At 45.1% G+C, this 21,283-nt stretch overlaps 1 protein-coding gene across 2 annotated transcripts; it reads right to left on the bottom strand.

Moving 5' to 3' along the window:
* Positions 1-6,630: 6,630 nt before the first annotated feature.
* cul5b (cullin 5b) lies at positions 6,631-21,098 on the bottom strand. Of its 2 annotated transcripts, none has more exons than XM_060056978.1 (19): positions 20,743-21,098; positions 19,873-19,982; positions 19,647-19,746; positions 18,950-19,126; positions 18,311-18,452; positions 17,607-17,752; positions 17,195-17,275; positions 16,526-16,619; positions 14,617-14,747; positions 14,108-14,215; positions 13,553-13,617; positions 13,187-13,319; positions 12,353-12,484; positions 11,546-11,669; positions 10,660-10,835; positions 9,744-9,905; positions 9,374-9,492; positions 8,810-8,933; positions 6,631-8,346 (listed from the first exon to the last, which is right to left on the bottom strand). In XM_060056978.1, exons 1-19 carry the CDS (start codon positions 20,764-20,766, stop codon positions 8,152-8,154), a joined length of 2,343 nt encoding a protein of 780 aa, XP_059912961.1. In that variant the 5' UTR covers positions 20,767-21,098; the 3' UTR covers positions 6,631-8,151. The 2 variants fall into 2 exon arrangements, with proteins under 2 accessions (XP_059912961.1, XP_059912960.1); XM_060056977.1 differs by having other exon boundaries at positions 16,481-16,619.
* Positions 21,099-21,283: the final 185 nt, after the last annotated feature.

Consider the following 21,283-nt stretch of genomic DNA (forward strand, 5'->3'; position numbering starts at 1 on the left):
GAAAGAGAGAGAGTGTGTGCATGTGTGTGTGTGTGTGTGTGTGTGTGTGTGTGTGTGTGTGTGTGTGTGTAGTGTGCGTGTGTGTTAGTGTGCGTGTGTGTGCGTGTGTCTGTGAGCCCAAAATAAATAGGCGAATACGTCGACACAAAATACCACTTTACAGCGTATCCCTGCAGCCTTGTATCGGGTTCGGTGAGGGATTTATCGTAGTGAGAACATTCTGTGATACCAAAGGGCCTGTTTCACTCCCCCGTCTCAGGGATCCATTGCCAAAAGCAGCATCGGCGCATCCCTAATGTGCTAGCTTATGTCCGATTTTTTTATGGCCACTGGTGCTTGAATGTGCCAAAACTTTTATTGCAGATAGATACCCCCCCTTCCCCCCCTCGAGAGACAGGGTTAGGGATCAGCGGTGAGATACATAAGCAGGACACTTCTCTCCCGGGAGTGAGCCACAGTCAAGATAACACAGATTGAGCGACGCAGAGGTACCTAGCAGGGAAGGTACCATGGAAACACAAGAGGAATCCTCCGTTCTTGGGGAGGGGGGAGAAACGGGGGAGCAGTGCAACTCAGGAGGTTGATTGTCTGTCTGAGAGCACCAGGAATACAAAGAAATGTTGGAAAGAGAAAGGTCTGATTTGCTGCGTATAATGGACGCATAGCGGCATATGATAATGTCCTTATGAGTCCAGGGGGAGAAAAAAAAGGAAACATGGAGGCTGATGCTCATTAGCATGTGCGCCCAATGATATTTTTTCGCAGAAAATAAATAAATAAAATAAACTGAAGAGGCTGATGTCTAAATCATTGAAGACACAAATTTTATGTCATACCAAAAATAAGATACTTGACATCCACGCAATGAAAAAAGGCGAGAAAGAAACCTTTGCAGTAACAAGAAAACTAGGGGGAGATGCCACTTTTCCAATCAATAATCAATACCCAGAGGTGAAGGGGAGGAGCGGGCAGGGACACTGCCTTCTCAAGGGCCTGGATCGTTTTGAGGGAGTATAATCGTGTTCCTGCCATGGAGCATAACTGCTCAACAATATACAGTATATTATTCAGCAGCTAAACCAACACTGCAAATGCCCCTGCCACGATTGATTAAAATAGTCCCGGTAAATTATAACCTGGACCGGCTCTGCTATGCTCAGATCCCTAAACCACCCCTGTTTTTTTAAATCCCCTATCCTCACTAGATGGCAGAGGAAAAAAAGTGTCTCCAACTAATTCCAACCTTTCGTCTTCATGTTGACGGCGCATAATTGTGATGAATGCTCTTCTGTGTTAATATCAAACAGGTTGGTTTTATGGCAGGAAGTTTGCGGTCCACAGCAGTTTTCAGCAGTTTAAATATACTATACGTGGTGTGTGGTCTGCCGTGCTTTATTTCACTCGGACAGACCGCTTTGGGCAGATCACAAAATAATGGTGTTGTTTAGCCAAGGGGAAACTATTTGGATCTCATTAATTCACAAGGGGCGTGGATTTATATCACTACAGAGTAATAAATAAAAACCAAGCTTTGTGACTTGAGACTGACTAAATGACAAAACTTTCCCTGCCTGCTCGTCTTGCGATGGACTCAAGGAACAAACGACTGTTCCCTAAATAGGTACACAGTGCGGCACGAATTGATAGAGTTGTTACATTTGAAAGACTTTCAGTGATAGAAGACAGGTACTTTGAATATGGTACTATGGTAGGAGGTGTGTGTGTGTTTGCATGAGTTTGTCTGTCTTATTTGATCATTATTTAATTTACATTTGTTAGACTCTGATTCAACAGATAAGATGTAATATTTATATCTTGGGTTCAGCAGGGACTCCGAAACAGAGATGGCCGTTTTCAAAGTGCTTATTAAAAGCCTATAAAGGGTTAGGTTGTGCTTTTGGCTGTTTAATACCATGGTTGGTGTCAGCCTCCCTGCTTATTTGTCCTGTCAGCGTACTTACTGGCTAATCAGGTGGACTGGATTGCATGCACTGAATGCACTGATTGGTTGACAGAGGTGCTCATTTGATATACTTAACCTGTAAACTATTCTTCTTCATATTAACTAGGTGATCACAAGAGGAAGGCTCTCATAGACCCTTATATAAGGGCCATCGTAGGAGAAACACAGGTGTTGCTCATAACATTCATTATGAGTCTGCTCCTTTTATGAACCTAGACTCATCAACTTTGTCACTAGGTTAGTTCACTACCCGTCCTCCCTCTTCACTCTCCCTTAATCGCGAAAACACTTAGTTTTCGCGATTAAGTGTTTTCAACGGTTGCCTTCGTCGATCATTCATAATTCATAAACATATTCACGACCATTCATGCAGCTAAATTGCATACAACGAGCAAAGTAACAAAGTTATGCATGTCTAATTTAAAAGGTCAACGGACACACTGGAAAGCATCAGCCGGAAAAGCTGGGTTGCCATGCCGACGAGACACGGGGCCGCCACAGAGACACCTCGACACCTCTCTTCCCTAGCGATGAGGGAGCTGAAGCCAGAGATGGTCGTGACGTCATTCCTTTATTATTATTGTTGGTGAGACCGTGCTGCGGGTGGAGGAAGCGACAGAGCAGCGTGGGATCTTCATATTGGCCCCTGTGCGAGGGGGGCCGATGTGAATGTACTGCAAAGTGTCTCTAAATGTACATAGGATGGGACGGCTGGCGTCCACGCGTGCAGTCATGGGGACGCCTGAGACACTATTTTTAGATGAGAGAAGGCATCGGTTTATCTGCGCTGCAGGCCCCCTCCAAGACACCACAGGTGTATAGAGTTGCTATGCAACAGCAGGGAAATAGCGTTAGAGCATAGTTGGGTTTTTTGTTGTTTTTCTTGGTGCTTGGTGAACTGTATCCAAAGTCTGAGTACTGCGTTTCTTTCAGCTACAATCAATCTCGCAATACAAACTAATAATAATCAATATATCTTCTTTGGTTTGTTATCACATACAATCATAGGCATTAATAATTATTATGCAATAAATAGTACACACTTGATTCATATGTTGTTTTCGGTATGCGTTTTTGTTTAGAAAGTGCGTAGAAAGTAAATGGGATTTCACCGTTGTACCATTTTTGTAAGCAGGGACCTAGTTTACGTGTCACAACGTTCATCACCGTTCAGTACACTTCCAGGAAACAACCGCCTTTATAATAATAGACCAACGTAATGTGGGTTAAGTAATCCAAACAAACAGTTCTGTAGCAGACACCGCAAATACTTCCGCTACTTCAAAACACAAGCACATACACATGAACACACAGCAGAACACGCACATACACACTCAAAAAACTAATAAGTAACTACAATGAGGGAACTACAATGAACTACAAAGAAATTATGTCACTCCAAAATGAGAAACAGCTATTGGCCTGTGCTTGGATTGATGTGAGGGGCTCACAAAATGGAATGGTGAAGGGCTTCTTCGCCTAGCAACAGGAGACAGAGAGCACCAGCCCACTAGGATCGTCCTAATTGGCTTACAAAGAAAAACAACCAATGAAAAAACTCTTGCAGTGTTTGCTCTACAATCGCTAATCTACTTCTGACGAGTTTGCGGCATACTGCACCCGACCAACCAATCATAGGGAGCGGAAAAAAACGGAATATAATTTGTATAGTATTTATATGACTACACTGCTGGAATACGAGCGGCCATGGTGTCCCACCAAGACTTCTTTAGTTGTCAACGTTCTCCTTAACTTTTGCTACGGCACTAACGCACCCAAATTGCATGCGGAGGGCAGATGTGTACAGCTGTGCATATCCCCCACCACATCTGCCCACAGTGGACCACGTCCTGTCGTATACAGTATACAGTCATACAGTCATACAGTCGTATACAGTCACAGCAAAGCAGCCGCACAGTGGAGGATGTGGGAGAAACAAGGTGCATGTGTGTGTGTGTGTGTGTGTGTGTGTGTGTGTGTGTGTGTGTGTGTGTGTGTGTGTGTGTGTGTGTGTGTGTGTGTGTGTGTGTGTGTGCGGGTCTGGTGTTGGTTGGTTAAGGATGAGTGTGCTCTGCTGACGGACTGATTACTATCCGAGGAGGAGGGCAATAATGCACCAGCACCCGGCAACACAGAGAAGACAGAAGAGAGAGAGAGCGAGGGAAGGGGAGAGAGAGAGGGATAGAGTGGGAGAGAGGTAGAGAAAGACGGACAGAGAGAGAGAGAGAGAGAGCTAGGACAGAGAGAGAGAGAGAGACAGAGAGAGAGAGAGAGAGAGAGAGAGAGAGAGAGAGAGAGAGAGAGAGAGAGAGAGGTAGGGCCAGAGAGAGAGAGGGGGAGAGGTGGGGACAGAGAGAGAGGGACAGAGAGAGAGAGAGACCGAGAGAGAGAGGAAAAGTGAGATACTGCACTGGGAGGGATCAGAGAAGGGTGCACCAGACCAGCAACCCCCGCTCCCTACCCCTCCCTTCCTGTGTTGTGGTGGTGGTAGAAAGGGGCTATCCCAGGCCCGGTTACCCACCATGCTCTGCAGCAGCAGTCCTCCTCCTCCTCCTCCTCCTCCTCCTCCTCCTCCTCCTCCTCTCTCCCTCTCTGCCAGCGAAAGGCTTGGCCACGACATACACCTGCGGACTGCGAAGTCTCTTGGCCTTCTTCTAAGTTTGCGCTTCTAAAGTACACCTTTCATTTCATCTCCATCTCTCCGTAATGCTGCCCTGGGAACCAGTTATTCTAGAGACATACAGAGCAAACTGCTGCATGTCTGTAGTTTTTATATTATTACTCATTTATTATACATGATTCATTATAATCATAAAATGTAATAACAATTAATTCATTTGTTCATCTTCCATCCTTGATTGTGTGTGGATATTGATCTCCCCTCGTACCAACTGCTGATAACGCTCTGACATTTGCATTCACTGCAGGTTGTTATTAAACTGTCTATGTTTTACAACAAACTAAAACCAGTCCATTAGCACCATGCTATTCATTCTACTTCAGTGGCTAATATGTTGTGTGAATGATCTGTGTCAGTACCTCTATAGGCTATGAATAGGCCCAGCGTCCATCCCCGTGGGTCTGGGTGCACTACACTAAAATCAGAGGTTCTCCAAACTTAGTAGGCTACTAGACCGCTAGCTTATACGACACTATTTATAGTAGTATAGCGCGCCTATCGGAAACGGTGAACTTAACTGCAAGCTCAGCTTCATGCTAATGAAAAGGAGGAAAAAGACACGGCATTTGAATGGAGGCATGCAATGTATAGTTCCTGGTAACCGATCTATCTCGCAATTAATGCGCAAAACACATCATTGCAGATGGGCACACTGCACACACACACACACACGCACGCACGCACGCACACACACACACACACACACACACACACACACACACACACACACACACACACACACACACACACACACACACACACACACACACACACACACACACACACACCATCATCCCGTGCACGGGTTACACTCCGGTTAAACAGCCTACAGATAATATGCCCTCAGTGTACCACTAATCCCTGGAAGAAATCGGGAAAGAGAACGAGAACGAATCGATGTTGTTGCTCAACAACAGCCCGATGAGCCCTCGCATGCATAGCCTGACCAGGACAAGTACGGCTCACAAAACCTGATCTCGAGCATCGTATCCCTCCAATGTTGTCATACACACACGCCCGCACACGCGCGCGCGCACGCGCACACACACACACACACACACACACACACACACACACACACACACACACACACACACACACACACACACACACACACACACACACACAAATCTAAATACACATGGCTATATTATTAAAGCGCATTGCGCGGTTAGAGTGAGAGAGAGCAGTGAAGAGGAAGAAATAAGGCACCTGTCTCTAGCGCTCTTTGCCCTCAGTTACCTGAGCAGAGGCCTCTGGAGCTCCCCTGGCGACGTCTTCTCCTCTCGGGTCCTCCGGGGATCCAGCGACTCGGCGGTCCGCGCGGTCGTGGGGCTGCTGCTGTGATCGGTGCGACGCGCACCCCCCGCTCTCTCTCCGTCTGGATTCCGCTCGCCGAGCTCTTCTCTCTCCTCCTCCTCTCCACCAGCGCACGCCAGAATGGGGGAGGAGCCTACTACGTTTGGAGGGGTTGAGGGTTGAAGTGTGCACTGGGCATGCGCTTTCTTAGGGAAGCGCTCAACGCGAGGATAGAAAAGATATAGACGCGCGCACCCGCGTGCAGAGATACCAGGCAGGGTATCCAGTGTGGATCCCTTTAAGACACCACAAGAAGATGCAATTTGTTAAGCGATCAAGAGTATTTAGGACTTAAATGCCCGACTATTCTTACTAATGACCACATCCTATGTACACACTGCCGTGACAGTGGCTGACTTTAGACCCTGCTGTTAGGCAAATTACAAGCTTCCCCCAGGGAGTCCGCACACAAAATAAAACAGAAGCAGCTGTCTAATTCCAGTATTGTTTTTTTGCTTTTTCCATTGCTGAACACAAAGGAAGATCTATTGAAGTGTTTTACAGCAGCAAGGTTGTAAAATCATCTTGGTCATTGTTTTAGTATTCCTCGTCCTCCACAGATCTAGGCATCTTGGAAGAACAAACATTGCATGTTTATTGTAATCCCTGAATGTCAGAAAAACGGACCTCATGGTTATTCTTTTATTGATCACACAAGGCGATAAAGGTACACAATTGACCCTGGATTTTAACCTTTAAAGCAATACACTATCCACTTTTTTTCATTACCTGAATGTTGTAAAACGATGTTGACTTTAAGAGTAGCCAACCACAATATATAACACACACACACACACACACACACACACACACACACACACACACACACACACACACACACACACACACACACACACACACACACTTTAGGTCCAAACATATTAACTTCAACTTTGCAAATATGTGGCATACAACATGGTAAACAGGTCAAATGAAAAGCAAGTTTGGTTTTGTATATATATATATATATATATATATATATTTCATAATAAGGTGCTGTTTATTTCACTATTCACATCCCGATATACACTCTCCTATAGGTTTGGACTGTATACATAACACGTATAATACTGACCTTGCCCTTCTCTCAAAGGAAGGACCAAAGATGGGCATGGAGACACAGGTTCCATTTCTAGCCCCTGCTCCACATCTGGCCCACCCAGCTCTAAGGGTGTTGGCTGGATAAAAAATGTTTTATTCTTCCAGTCATAGTAGCGATACACTCCTTTTTCTTTAATAAGCCTGAAACAGGGTCTGGACATTGGCTCAGGACGATGCGTTTCAATATCGGCTCAATAAGTGCTTGTGTTGATTTCTCTTTTTTTCCTTTTCAGAAAACTAACATCCACAATGATTCATTTGTTGTTTGTCCTGGCTTGTCTTAAAGCGAACATCCGCTATGAAGTCTCACAAGTGTCTTGGCCGAGGCCCAGAGAGTCCTAGGGCTGGCCGACCATCACAACGGCTGCTTTCGTTTGGTTCCAAGATGGCGTCCCCCCCCTGTGAAGAGAATAACCAAAAGGCTTTCTAGCTGCTATCTGTTGTCCACCGTCTTGTCTTTTCGCCAGGCTGGATACCTGGACAAGCCCGTAGCAGTGCAGGGCCTTCACATGATGGTCCTCCACTCCTCACAGCATGCTCACAGAATCAAAAACAAAGAGCTGGGAATAGGGCCGGCGTGGCCATGTTGGATGGCATCAGAGACACCATGGCAATGACCAAACGGGTGGTTGGGGGAAAAAAAGAGACCAAATAACAACAAAATGATCAACTCCTCCTCATCATCATCACCCCCACCCCCCAAAAGAAACAACTGTAAACTCCAGTGCAGACAGTGTCCCATTACCTTTTTTTTTCTTTTGCAGCAGGAAGTTTCACTTTAAGCATCAGGTTTTACTCTTTAAAATATGTCTCGGCGATAACTTCTCGCATATATGAAGAAGACGAGAGAGAGAAGGGGAGTGGGACGGGGACGGGGGGACGGGACAGGTGCCTGGAAACGTCTCCGCCGTCCATCAAGCCCCTGGAATCCATCCACGAAAGACCACAGAACAAACACAACTCTTCTTGTTCTCCTCCTCCTCCTCCCCCACCACATGGCAGAACAGGACGACTCGTCATCGCGGCGACGCCTCCCTCGCCGCGACCCCTACGCCATGTAGATGAAGGTGTTGATGTCCGTCTCATCGCGCTTGAGGTACTTGTGCTCGATGAGCCACTCCATCTGCTCCTTGATCATCTTCTTCTGGGGCAGGAACATGTTCTTCAGGATCTCCACCAGCTCCGTCTGCAGCTGGGCGTTATTGATGCGCTTCCGCATCTTCATGATCTGGATGATGGCCTCCTGCCATCCCCCCGCGGGGATGAAGGACACAACAGTTGAGGAGAGGGGGGGGGGGGGGGGGGGGGGGAGAGATGTGGAAAGTGTGTGAGACCAGGGCGAGACATGAAGACCAAAGCAGGGATTCTGAATGCTAGAGCTCAAGCTACTGACAATGTGACAAGCGATAGAGGAAAACACGCAGAGTGCCTATGCGAGGAGCCGATTCTTCGCCACTATTGATTGAGGGGAAAAATTGTTTAAAGTTGGACAAAAAAAATACCATTTTTATCGTTATTATTATAATAGTGCAATAGGAGGTAGGTGGCAAAGGAGTTCAGACAACTGCCAAGGGTTTATTGTGTTCTAAAAGAACGCAGTCACACAGTGTACTCTCCTTAATAGATGCTGAATGAATGACTGTATGGTGTGTTCATCTGATGGATGTTCTCTCATACCACTCGACCATCAGGTCCCAACAGCCTACCTGCGTTCGGAGTATCCGGAGCTGGACGATGCCCTCGTTTTCCTCCTCCCTCATTCGTTCCGTGGTGAGCTGCAGGCGGCCAATCAGGTTGATCTTCCCCCGTTTCTGCACCTTTGAGTTTTTGCTGTGGGGTTGGTTTGTCAGAGAAAAAAAGTAAGTTAGGGCGACATTATTTAAGAAGGATTAATGTATGTATCTGACTCAAGACAGATAATTATGGAATCACTTTTTGCTTGCGGAGGAGGCTCACCAGAAATCATAGAAAGAGTTTTAGCTGTTTGGCTACATAATTGAAAATGGAACACAATGGAGTACAATGAATCAAAAAAAATATAATGAATGAAGTGAAGATACAGACAAAGAAAATCCAAATAGTCCTCTTTCCGACATACTTCAGGAAGGTACTTTAAGATTGCGTAATTTTTTTATTCTCGAAGTTAATCATGATAAAACTAAATAAATCTATGATTAGATTTATTTATTTGAGACTGATTTTCCCCACATTAATTGACTCCCCTTGTCATTCATTCCCACGCGTTTGTCAAAGAAGTTGGGCCCTCTTACATGAGGGAGAACTCCTGGTTGACGTAGAACAGCGTGCCTTCAGCAAAGTCCTTCGGGGACGAAACTGCAGTCTCGTACGACAGCACCTGCCGCTTCAGTTTGGGGAACGCAACCAACGACTGTGGGGCGGAAATAACATGTTTAGCGGCAAAAAAACAACTAAGTATTACTGTGGGAGTACTCAATGACAAGTTATTGGTGTACAACGATGTCAGACAACTCATCATGGGTCTTCAGCAGGATAACATTCACTGAACACTAAAGACACTAAAAACCTCTAAACCAAGGTTGAGATGACTGATAGTGAACGTGGCAGTGCGCACAGAACCAGGGAATATGAATCCAGGACCGCGGTGACCCCGCCCCTCACCCAGAGCGTGCGGCGGAGCTCGGCATCCGGCAGCTCCGTGGCCAGCTTGAGGTTCTCGAAGCTGATGCGCTCCCTGGGTCGCTGGTTCCAGGCGAACAGCACAGCCAGCTGGAAGGTGGTCACCTCCAGGTCGTACTGGCCCACCTCGTTCTTAAAGGTGATCTGGGAAGGGAGAGAGACACGCAGAGAGGAGACAGACAGAGAGAGGGACAGAGAGAGAGACAGAGACAGAGACAGAGACAGAGACAGAGAGAGAGAGAGAGAGAGAGAGAGAGAGAGAGAGAGAGAGAGAGAGAGAGAGACACAGAGAGAGAGACACAGAGAAAGACAGAGAGAGAGAGACACACACAGACAGACAGAGAGAGAGACACACAGAAAGGCAGACACACACAGAGAGACAGACACACAGAGAAAGACAAAGAGACAGACACACACAGAGAGAAAGAGAATGAGAGACACAGAGAGACGGAAAGAGAGAGAGAGGGAGAGAGACAGCGACAGAGACAGACACACACAGAGAGATACAGAGAGACACAGAGAGAGTGCTTCTTGTTAGATTGAGTTGAGTCCATCTCTTAGACGCTATGAAGTCCATGATTCAGTTCAGTTGAAGTAAGCCAACCTTGCACTGTATAATATACAGGCCACTCTTTATCAAATGGATACAGGCAGATATTGCAATGTGCTTGGCCTAACTGTCCCAAAGAAGTTCCACCTGTGTATAATTATTGTTCATCTTTTAGTTGTGTCCGTTCTTGTTGTTCTCTTTCCTGAATTTCTATTCTGAGATTATAAATCTTAAATAAAATGCAGCAATGCAGCAGTTAATGAAAAGCACATGGTCACTATTTCCGTGAGTGAGTGAGTGAGTGAGTGAGTGAGCGAGTGCGTGAGTGAGTGAGTGAGTGTGTCTCACAATGCCGTTGGACATGAGGTGGTGCCAGTGGAGCTTCCTGCCGCTGTGGTTCTTCTTGTAGAAGTCCTCCACCTCTGGGATCAGGTCCTCCAGCTCAGTGGGCAGCGACACAAACACCTTCTCGCTGCTCCGCGACCAGGCCCCCGCGTTCAGGATCTTGATGTTCACCGAGTCCCCTGGGGTCAGGTGGTGGCGGTGGGGAGGGTCAAATAAAAGGAAGCAAAGGCAACTATTTCACCATTCAACACTTTATGCAGCTCACATTTTACACTTGTTTGTGGGGTTATAATATACTTTTTTTTATGGGTTATTTTTATGGACAGTGAAGGGAAGAGAATAGGGCCGCAGGTCAGAATAGAACCTGGGTTGGTAGAAAGGTTATGGCCTCTGGTGATTTTATACTTTAGACATTCAACTTAGTGGTCTGTAGGGCATCAGTTTCCATCAGCACATTTGACTTAAGAACAAAAGGGGCATATCAATTGTAGGCGTATTGTAATTGCTAATATTCTTCAATTAATTTAATTAATTTATAGCTTGGAAGCCATTCTAGCTCATGACATTTCAAATTTACTTTACTGAATGAATTTTCTTCCTTAAAAATACTCATTAAGGGTTTATTGGTTTGGGGTATGAGTTTGGAGTTTTTTTTTACTTCATTTATAAATCATGAGTAACTGAAATATAGGGATAAACATGACTTTATATTAGTCATTATACTGTTTTTCTAAAAGGTCAAGTTTCCAGTCTCAAAATACTTTTTCTTTACATATAGCTCACATTATAGCGATAGATGCTCATAGCTCATAGCAGGTGCCATCAACCATCCTCTCAGTAGTGCCATGCTACAGGCATGCTCCATTGACCACTCCGTCCCGTCACTCACCTGGTAAAGCCAGCCTGTTGTGTTTGTGCATCTCTTTGAAGGACTGGTTGAGGTCCTCCGACACTTTGATGTCCTGGAACATCCTGGCCAGCTTGTTGACGTAGTCGGCCGGCATACCCACTTCCTGCCGTACACCGGGAACACATGGCGCACACGGGGAACAACACAAAGTCATTAGGAGGAAGGGGAAAAAGCTTTGCTGCTAATGAAATGGTCCCCAACATGTCGGGGTACTGTGGGCCCCTGGGGGACACACCTAATATTCTTCACAGTAAAATGAGCCACGGACTCTCGTTAGCATGTCAAAGAAAAGGGAGCTGAGGCAAGTTTTTCTATGGATATTTACTCAAACTCTGTTATAACAAATGCTCCCTCAATAACAGAACAGTGTTGTGCTTGCATGCAGAAATATATATATAGGATAACTCAGCATTTTCAGGGAAGAATAAATAGAGGGTGGTATGAATGAATAATCAATTGTTCGATGGGTGTCCACATTCACAAAGGTAGCCATGGATCATCGGCAATAAATAACTTCCCATCCCCAATAATAAAATCTATATATACATATAAATCAATAAGATATCCATAAGAGTGATCTATATTCAAGCCAATCCTGTGGTCGGACGGGTCCCCGGCTATGACCCACTTATGGGTTGTGATTCGTTTGCGACCAACAGCTAGAGGACCACGGGTGTCATGTGGCCGCTCCACACACACACACACACACACACACACACACACACACACACACACACACACACACACACACACACACACACACACACGCAGGCAGGCAGGTCGTACCCTGAGCCACTCCACCATGTTCTCCTCGGTCTCGCTGTCGGCTGAGATGTCCAGGATGAGCCGGCGGGTCAGGTGGGCCTTGTGGTAGCGCATGAACACGTCCTTGTTCTGAACATACTTTAGGACCAGCAGCTGACACACACACACACACACACACACACACACACACACACACACACACACACACACACACACACACACACACACACACACACACACACTTTAATCAAACGCTCCATCTATGCTATCCTTGCCAAGGTTTATACCATAGTCAATGCGTCCCACAAACATCACAACAAATTGTATAAATAGGTTATTACGTTTATATATGTATATATATACATTTTTTTCATTTAAACAATTTGAATAATGTTACATTGGATAGAGTGAGTCAACATTCCATTTGTTTTAATATTAAAAGTATGATATGTTTTGCATAAGATTGAGTACATCTAAAATAGAGCTGAACTTTGTGAACATCACATGAAAGAACAGACACCATGTTCACATCATGCTTGTCCCCTGGCAGCCACTAGGGGTCACCAGAGTTGGGTAAACAGAAACTGGATATAAGAAAACACCATGGAAAGCACCCTGGAGTCAAATGAAAGGAAACACAGTTCTGAGGGAACTTTCCACTCTGCAGGAGGGCAACTTAATAAAAATATCATATTTCTCAATAAACAAAGACCACGGAAAAGCTGGGGATTGTCATAACGTTTTAGTGTGATTTTCGGGGATGGGAGTAAAATATCTGACCAGAGACGGCAATAACTTGGAGCTTGGTGTGTTGCCTCCATCTTCCAGTTGTATTTTTCTCATAACACCACTCACCACTTCCTTGAGCTTGGCCTCGATTTCCTCGGAGGTGAGCTTCTTGCTCAGCGGAGTCTTCCTCAGTAGCATGTCACAGTAGTTGGCCAGCAGCTCTGGACACTTCGACTCTGGCTGAGTCTTCAGGCCCACCCTGAACCAGAGAGAGACAGAGCAAAGAGCGAGAGAGAGAGTGACGGCGGTAGACAAAGAGAGACGGATAGCGAGACGGACAAAAAGAGAGCAAAACAGAGATTCGCACACAGAGACCCAGAGAGCGAGGGAGAGACGCAGTGTGAAAAAGATGAGCTGAATCAACACGGCCCTGACTTGTTATTTTATTAAACAAGATGATCACACAATGTTTGTGTTCGAGTCTTTCCTCACCCTTTCTGCTTCAAGGGGAGGTCGATCTTAAATATGGTGGCATCGTTCACCACTGCCTTGTACGCCTGTGAGAGAGGTTACAGCAGGGTTACATTCAGCACACACACACACACACACACACACACACACACACACACACACACACACACACACACACACACACACACACACACACACACACACACACACACACACACACATCACTGTGTCTGGAACAGGGGAGGCGATACAGGCCGCCATAACCCTGGAATGACTTCTGCTTTGAGTATTTCAACGTTGATGACCCCTGGCTTGTTGTAAAAATGTCCCTGTGCAGAATGAGCAGGTTATACTGCATATTTGGCACTAAAACAGGTTGAGTTGACATTGGTTTGTGACTTGTTGCCCACTGGCCCTAGCTTGCCATCTCAAAACCTGGCTGTGATTGAGACTTAAAATGCATTAACGTCACGCATCAGTCTGTATTGTCACATGAGCATGTTATTAAAAAAAGAACACAAGCATATCACAGATTGAATGGAGCTAAATGTCCCCAGGAAGGGGCTGGGGGGGCACCTTGTCTCTGGCTGTGAGGAACCGCGGGTCGTCCTGGAAGGCTTCCTTCACCAGGCGGCTGAAGCGGTTGAACAAGGTGAGCAGCTGCTCCACGTACTTCTCAGAGTCCTGGAGAGAACACCGCACCCCAAAGCAGCGTCAGAGGTGAGGAACTGGCTTCACACTTTGCATCCGTGTTGCAGCTGTTCAATCAAGTGTCAAGAGACAACCCACTTAATTTGGGGTAATTTTAACATCCTCTGAGCTGACACTGTGCGTGTGTCTGTCTGTGTGTCTGTGTGTGTGTGGGGGTTATTTCATATCAATCAATAAACTGTTTTGTATCGTCTCATCATCAGAATCAGAAAGGATAAACTCAACGGATTCAATAGATATGCCAAAGAACAGATTGGGAGATATTAGATTATATCACCTATGAAAGTCAACAAACAACAAAAATAAAAAACGAGTCCAAATCAACCCCCTCCTCCCCATGATGTACAGTACATCGCCCGATGCGGGTGACTCACGGAAGTGATGCTTTCGGCCGAGGCCACCATGTCTGCCAGGCCGGCGCTCAGGATGTGGTCCTCCAGGTCCTTGAGCATGGGCTCGATGCCGCTGGCCACCTTGTCCATGAGGGAGAACATGAGGTGCAGCTCTGTCCCACCAGGGAGAGAGAGGGAGCAGCGCCGCCGTTACGTGAAGGAGGGACTTCTACTAGACATGGGAGCATGCTTGGCCTGGATGATGTGTGTGTGTTAAAGGTCCCATGTCACGCCCACTTGTGATGTCAAAAAGGGGCAGATTTTCAAAACTGCTTGTAAGGTTAATCACACTCACACCTGGTGGCATGTCATGGGACCTTTAACAGTATAAAGATAGCAGATGGTTTTGAACACTAGTCAAGATTATTGTTCATAAAGGGCGAAAGTGCGAATTGGGTTGAACTAGACCGATTCTTGTTTCACACACAGATTTTTTTTTCCATATATTAGAAACGCCTTCACCGTTTTTAACATCGACACTCGGCAAACAAATACAGAGCGACAACAACCTTGACAAGACACAAGAATGGTGGGGTGCAACAATGGTCACATGACGACACGCAAAAGGAACAACACATCTGGAACATAGCGGGGGAGCGGTCATTAGTATTACAGATACAAATTTGCCTGAACCTATAATCTGGCATGGTGCATGAAATGGGGATTTATGTTTTAAACTCTACACTCGCAGGATAAAGGATTCAAGCTCCCATCTGCGCTGGATAAAAACACGCAGGCCACCATCCACGATATAAATGACAGAATTGATCTAATCAAATTCATTATTAAACTTTCTTTATTCATCATCAAATGTGGACGGATTTCATCTGTCTGAAACAAGGTAAATATACAAAATCAAATTGAACCATAGGCCTTGATATGAAACTAAACACGATAAGTGTGCGTTGTTGTGTCGTACACACATCACCCGTTGAGTGGAATCTCAGCAGCTCGACTCCTTGTTATTCTTTTGTTCATATAAAAGTGCAGGACCTCGTTTAGCACTCGGGGGGAAATATGTGTTTTACATTGTCCAATGTGTAAACAAGTCTAATCTGAAATAAATGGGCTCTCAACCACTTAATTCATTATTATTTGTTCTTTCATACGATTATATTATTATAAAAGGTTAATACTATTGTTGCAAAAGGCTTTGATATAAAACTAAACTCAATGAGTGTTTGTTTTGCGTCAGCCACTATTTAAAAAATAGGTTAATGTCAGTGTGGCCATTATTACAATTATATCCTCCCTTTCCTTCTACTAAATGGAGACCTTTTCTTGTGTTACCCCTCAAACAACACTAAAGCTGTTCTGTCTGGTGCATAATATCGAGTAAACTTGATGGGCCCAATAGTCATCGGGTGACCTAAAGTTTGGATCCTAACTGATAGCCCTATCAGTTAGGATCCGGACTATTACGCGACTGGATAAATACATCGATAAATCTTCTAAATGCAAAATGCAGCTTGAGATAAAACTAATGCCTGGCAGCCTAAAATGTCTTAGACTGCAAGTGGTCTAAGACATTATATCATGCAATATTATAAAAAAAATTATGCATATTATTTCGGCACAAAATAAAAAGCACACAACACGATGCTCTGTGAGGTCCGATGCAGCAGTAGGCGGAGCAGGGATGGGGGGTTTCATTGCTACAATGCTACATTGAGGCAATGCTAGTGCGCTCTTGCACATTTTAGTCCTCGCACGGCGCGGGTGTACACAACACAAACCATGGCCATGAAAGGGAAAGGGGTGCATGAGTGGGTGCAGTTGGTAGGGGGGGGGGGGGGGGGGGTGCAGGGGTGGGGAAGTGGGAGCGGGGCTTTCTCCTGGTGCAAACCTGAGCTGGATGAGCCTCTGCTGGTGGCGATCCTGCCGTACTCACTCTCTGTCTCGTTGCGTTTGATCATGCCCGGGCACTCGGCCAGGATGGTCTCCTTGAAAGACGTCACCAGCACGTTCACACAGCACTCCATCAGCTGGGGACAAAGGACGGGACCACGGTTTGGTCAGCCACATGACCGACCCTCAACTAAAAGAAGATGGATGAGGCCTTGTACCCGTTTCTTGTTATCCCTTTGTGCATTATAGGAATTGTGGTGAGGATATAGCCACACATTCTATGCAGTGTTTGTTCTAAGGAGTTCCTTAATTACATTGACATAAAATTATTTTTTTGTACAAAAGAAAAAGAGATCGGTATAACAAATGTCGATTCAGATACAAATATTTTTGGCATGCTGGCAAAGGGGTTAGCACTGCTCCCTGTCATGTTAAATCATGACATCCGTAAGGTGAAGACTCCTGCCGGTTCCCTTGACCGGGGCAGTAGAGCTGCCTGGTGCTGCTAGTGATGGGTTAAGTCCTGCTAGTGCTCATAGTGATGGGTAAATACTCCTAGTGCTGCTAGTGATGGGTTAAAATGCTGCTAGTGATGGGTTAATGCTAATGATAAATAAAGAATCAACTTCTTCAGACTGTGGTCATCAGGGTTTGACCCTGGATTGTTTATGGCCTTTTTTGCCCCCCCCCCCCCCCCCCCCAGTGCACTCACCGTTTGTACAGAGTTGCAGTCTCGTCGTGTCTCAAGGTAACGCAGTGCTCGTTTCTCTTCCTCCCTCAGCTTAGCATCAGCCTGCAGACACACACACAATTCAGCAACAGAAATATGTAATGCTCTGCAATGCACTTATAAAGTTAATTAATTAAAGCTGATTTTACACCTCTGATAGAAGTAAAAGAATGTGCACTGAAAAATGAAGGACAATACGGCCTTGTGGTCAAAACAGCTATTAGCAGAATGGAACAATAAGAATAAGTATGCAATCTGAACATAAAATGTGTCCAAACAGGTCCGTCAAAAGGTGAGCCTCTCTTCTCTTTTCCTCTAAATCTCTCATACTGTACAACAATGTGACTAATATTCTGTCAATGGGTTTCAAGTGCTGCCAATGTAAAATACGCACATATTTCATGTAGTTCTGGACGCCGTTCTGCTGGAGGTAGGCAGGGGCTTGGGTGCGATAGAACCTCTCTGTAGAGTCCATGTAGGCCTTCTCAAAGTTGTCCCTGTAGATCTGTAGCTTGTCGTCCGGGTTGGAGCACAGGTTCACTGCTCAACGTGAAGATGTGAAAAAACACAGAACAGTTGCTGAAACCACGTGAACCGTTTCCAAGGAGATAACTGCAACCAGAGGAGCCCAAAAGTACCTGTACGCGACTGTCACTCGACCACACTTTCACTAGCCGCCGTAACTATATCTGGATGATAGAGATAATGTGAAGCTTAAGTAGTTCCTTAAGTTTCACTGTGGTAATAAGAAATAGGGTGGGTTAAAAATGAATGCATGTTTTTCAGAATGGTCTGAGATTTTCATTTTATGATATCATATCAGAAGGGGCAAAAACATATTAATCCCAGAGTTGGCACTTGAGTTGTCATGGCGGATGCCCTTGTTGTTCTGCTTATCAAATTAAACTTCTGCGCTTTGAACGCTTTTCTTGCAAAACAGCAACACAAAGTGCTTAACAAGGGTAAAATCACACCAGCGACAAGAAATGAGCTATAAACCGGAATCACTGACAAATTTCGGCAAACAACAACAACAACAAAGTGCTCAAAAAGTCATGCGACAAAGTGGGAATCAGAAGTCAGTGTTGGCTCTCTCACCGTAGGACTCCCGGACCCCTATGACCAGCTGGGAGTCGAAGGCCTCGCCCAGCCGCTCAGCGTGGACCAGCTTCATGGCACTGTCCTGCAGCCGGCTCTTGATGTTGGAGAAGATGGACTCGTTCCACGTGTCCAGCATCAGCTGGAGAACCATAAGAGGGTTACTGACCAAAAAGAGCCAGGGATGCAATGTCCTGAATGGTGATGAGGTATGATTTTATAGTAGGTTTTATGATGGTTGTAATGAACTGTAAGCTAAAATGGTAACATCAAAGTTTATAATGAGACTGATGTGTGTCAGTTTTTGTCATGTTGACAGAAGAAAAGCATAAGAACATTAATTTGGATTTAAGAAAAGCATTCCTTGTTAAAATTGCCCTGGCCACACTATTGGGAAAGACATTAAATGGTATGAAGCATTAAAAAACAAGCTACTGATGGTTGTATTGTGTTTGTTTGTGGTTTGTGTATTGTGTATTGTGTGTGTGTGTGTGTGTGTGTGTGTGTGTGTGTGTGTGTGTGTGTGTCCTGAGTGTCACTCAAGAGATCCTCCCCATAATAATAATAATAATACATTTAATTTAGAGGCGCCTTTCAAAACACCCAAGGTCACCTGTCAGCACTCATGTCAGCACTCACCTTGCGCACGATGCTGTCCTCCACGTTGGTCTTCTTGTTGCTGCCCTGCTTGCCCATCAGGGTGATCTCCAGCTGGCAGAAGGGCTTGGGCAGGATGTCGCACTGCGTGAAGAACTTCCTCCACTCGGCGATGTACGCCTTCAGCAGCGCCGTGTCGTCCTGGTGACTCAGCACCCGCTGATGGGATGAAGGTCTTTGTTAATGAAGTCATGGTCTCACAGGAGGTGAAGGGGCAGCAAGTGGTGTATATGATGACCAATGGACACCCAACAAAGAGTCGTGAAAACAAGCCACTGTACAGAAACATACAATGTGCGACCACCAATACTTTTCGTGTTGGTGGTGCCAGCTCTGTGTGGATGCATGCTGTATTACAAGATGAAATAATATTGATGAAAACAGGGCATCTAAGTACTTTCCTGATGGCAACTCATTAAATCAAGTATCAATACAACAGCCCTACCCACTTCACTTATGAATGTGTTATAAATCATGAACGCAAATGCTGCTGCACTATTGGTTACGGTCCATCCGCTAATTACTATTAAGACAATACATTCAAACATTGTCATTAAGTAGGTATGATGGCGAACATCATACATTTTTGTTTCCCCATTTCATTTTGCTCATACTAATAAAAAACAAAGCCAACCCAAAGCAAGAAATTCAAAAGAGCACTCACAAGCCCCAGCCTTACCGCTTGTGCTTGTTTGATGAAGTCTAGTATATCTTCCTTCAGGGCTTGATGGATCTTTGCGGGACCTTTGTCGTCCCATAGGCACACTGCATGGACATCTCTATCGAAACAGGGGGGACATGGGGAATTTAGTCCTCCAGCCAGCCAGCCAACCATAGAGAGGTGGGGATTCATTGTCTGGGTTCAGAGAACATCTATTCGATGGGGACAGTGTAGTAAGACTTACGAGAACAGGTCAAACCACTGTTGTTTGGTTACAGACTCTTGGCGTAGCAGCTTTAAGACTATTGGACGCATCAGCTCCCATTTGTCCTCAAACTGTAGGGAGCCTTTGTTCTGAAAAAAATGCAGAAGGAGAGCCAAGATCGTTTAACACAAATGGCCATCAGAAAGTGGGTGTAAGAACATGGGACATTTAGGCTGTATCATTGTAGCAGTAGCTACATATGTTAGTTCTTCAATTATTTACGGCTTACTTTACTTCAACACTTTACATTTGCACATGCTATTCCCACACCCGATGCTTTATTACAGTAGCAGACAGTTCATCTTCAATCTCCTAGGTGATCGAGGTAGCTTGACTGGACGATGCATAGTCGTTTTCATAAAGCACAGCCTGTTGCTTACGTTGACGTTGGACCAAATTCCAAAAGACACAAGCAGGCATTCTAGTTTCTGAATAAGATTTCTTCAATGCCTTATTGTGAATGTTAAGATGACAAGTCTGCTGCTGAGTTTGAGACATGGAAAGGGGGCTTACGTGATCCCGATTTGTAAAGATAATACGTTTTATTTCCCTTGCAGCCAACGTGCTGTCTGTCACTGTTTATTTGCGCCTATCGGTCTACTATTCTTTACCTAAGCCTAGCTATAATACATCTCGCATGGCTATTCAGACAGCTACATCACTGGAGAGTAGCCAACGTTAGCTAAAGGAAACTAACTAGTCCGAGCTTGAGTCATCGCTGACAACTAAGACAGTAAGAGGACCATATACTGTTTATTCGGGTTACCACTTAGCCATAACCTCAGAGCAAATCCACGACGTGTACTTCAAAGACGCCATCGAGTATAAATCAATTCAACTGGAGCCTACCTTCAGCAAATTAGACGTCGCCATGTTCCCTGAAGTTATTGTCTCGCACAATCTCGCGTGGACGGTGCGCTCGCAGTTTCGCCGCTCAATGATACTTCCAAAGGTTTCTCCATGTGCCCTTTACTTGGTTCTCAGACCACTTCAAATCAAGCACAAATCAAAATACAAAGAATTATTCGTTATAACACGATGACGACGGAGGGGTAAAGGGGAAGAGATGATAGAAGGCAAACACACATCAGATTCTGAACCACCTGTACTTGCCCATCACAACCTGGCTATTATAATACATAATATACATTAAGCTGTAGTAGTTCTATGTTTAGGAGTTAACGCATTAGTCATGTTGAATTGGAATGCATCCCCACTAAACATTTCTGTAAGTATTTAACACATAGACTAAAGACAGAAGTTGCATTTGTTTTTCCTCTACATGTACTAAATATGTAGTTATTTGCTTTACAGCGTTCAGAGGCCACCTATTGGGGGTGGTTTTCTATATCTAAGTAACTTTGGGATCTAGAACCGTTTCCCACAGAAA

The sequence above is a fragment of the Gadus macrocephalus genome, chromosome 7 (assembly GCF_031168955.1).
Source record: "Gadus macrocephalus chromosome 7, ASM3116895v1".
NCBI classification, from domain to species: domain Eukaryota; kingdom Metazoa; phylum Chordata; class Actinopteri; order Gadiformes; family Gadidae; genus Gadus; species Gadus macrocephalus.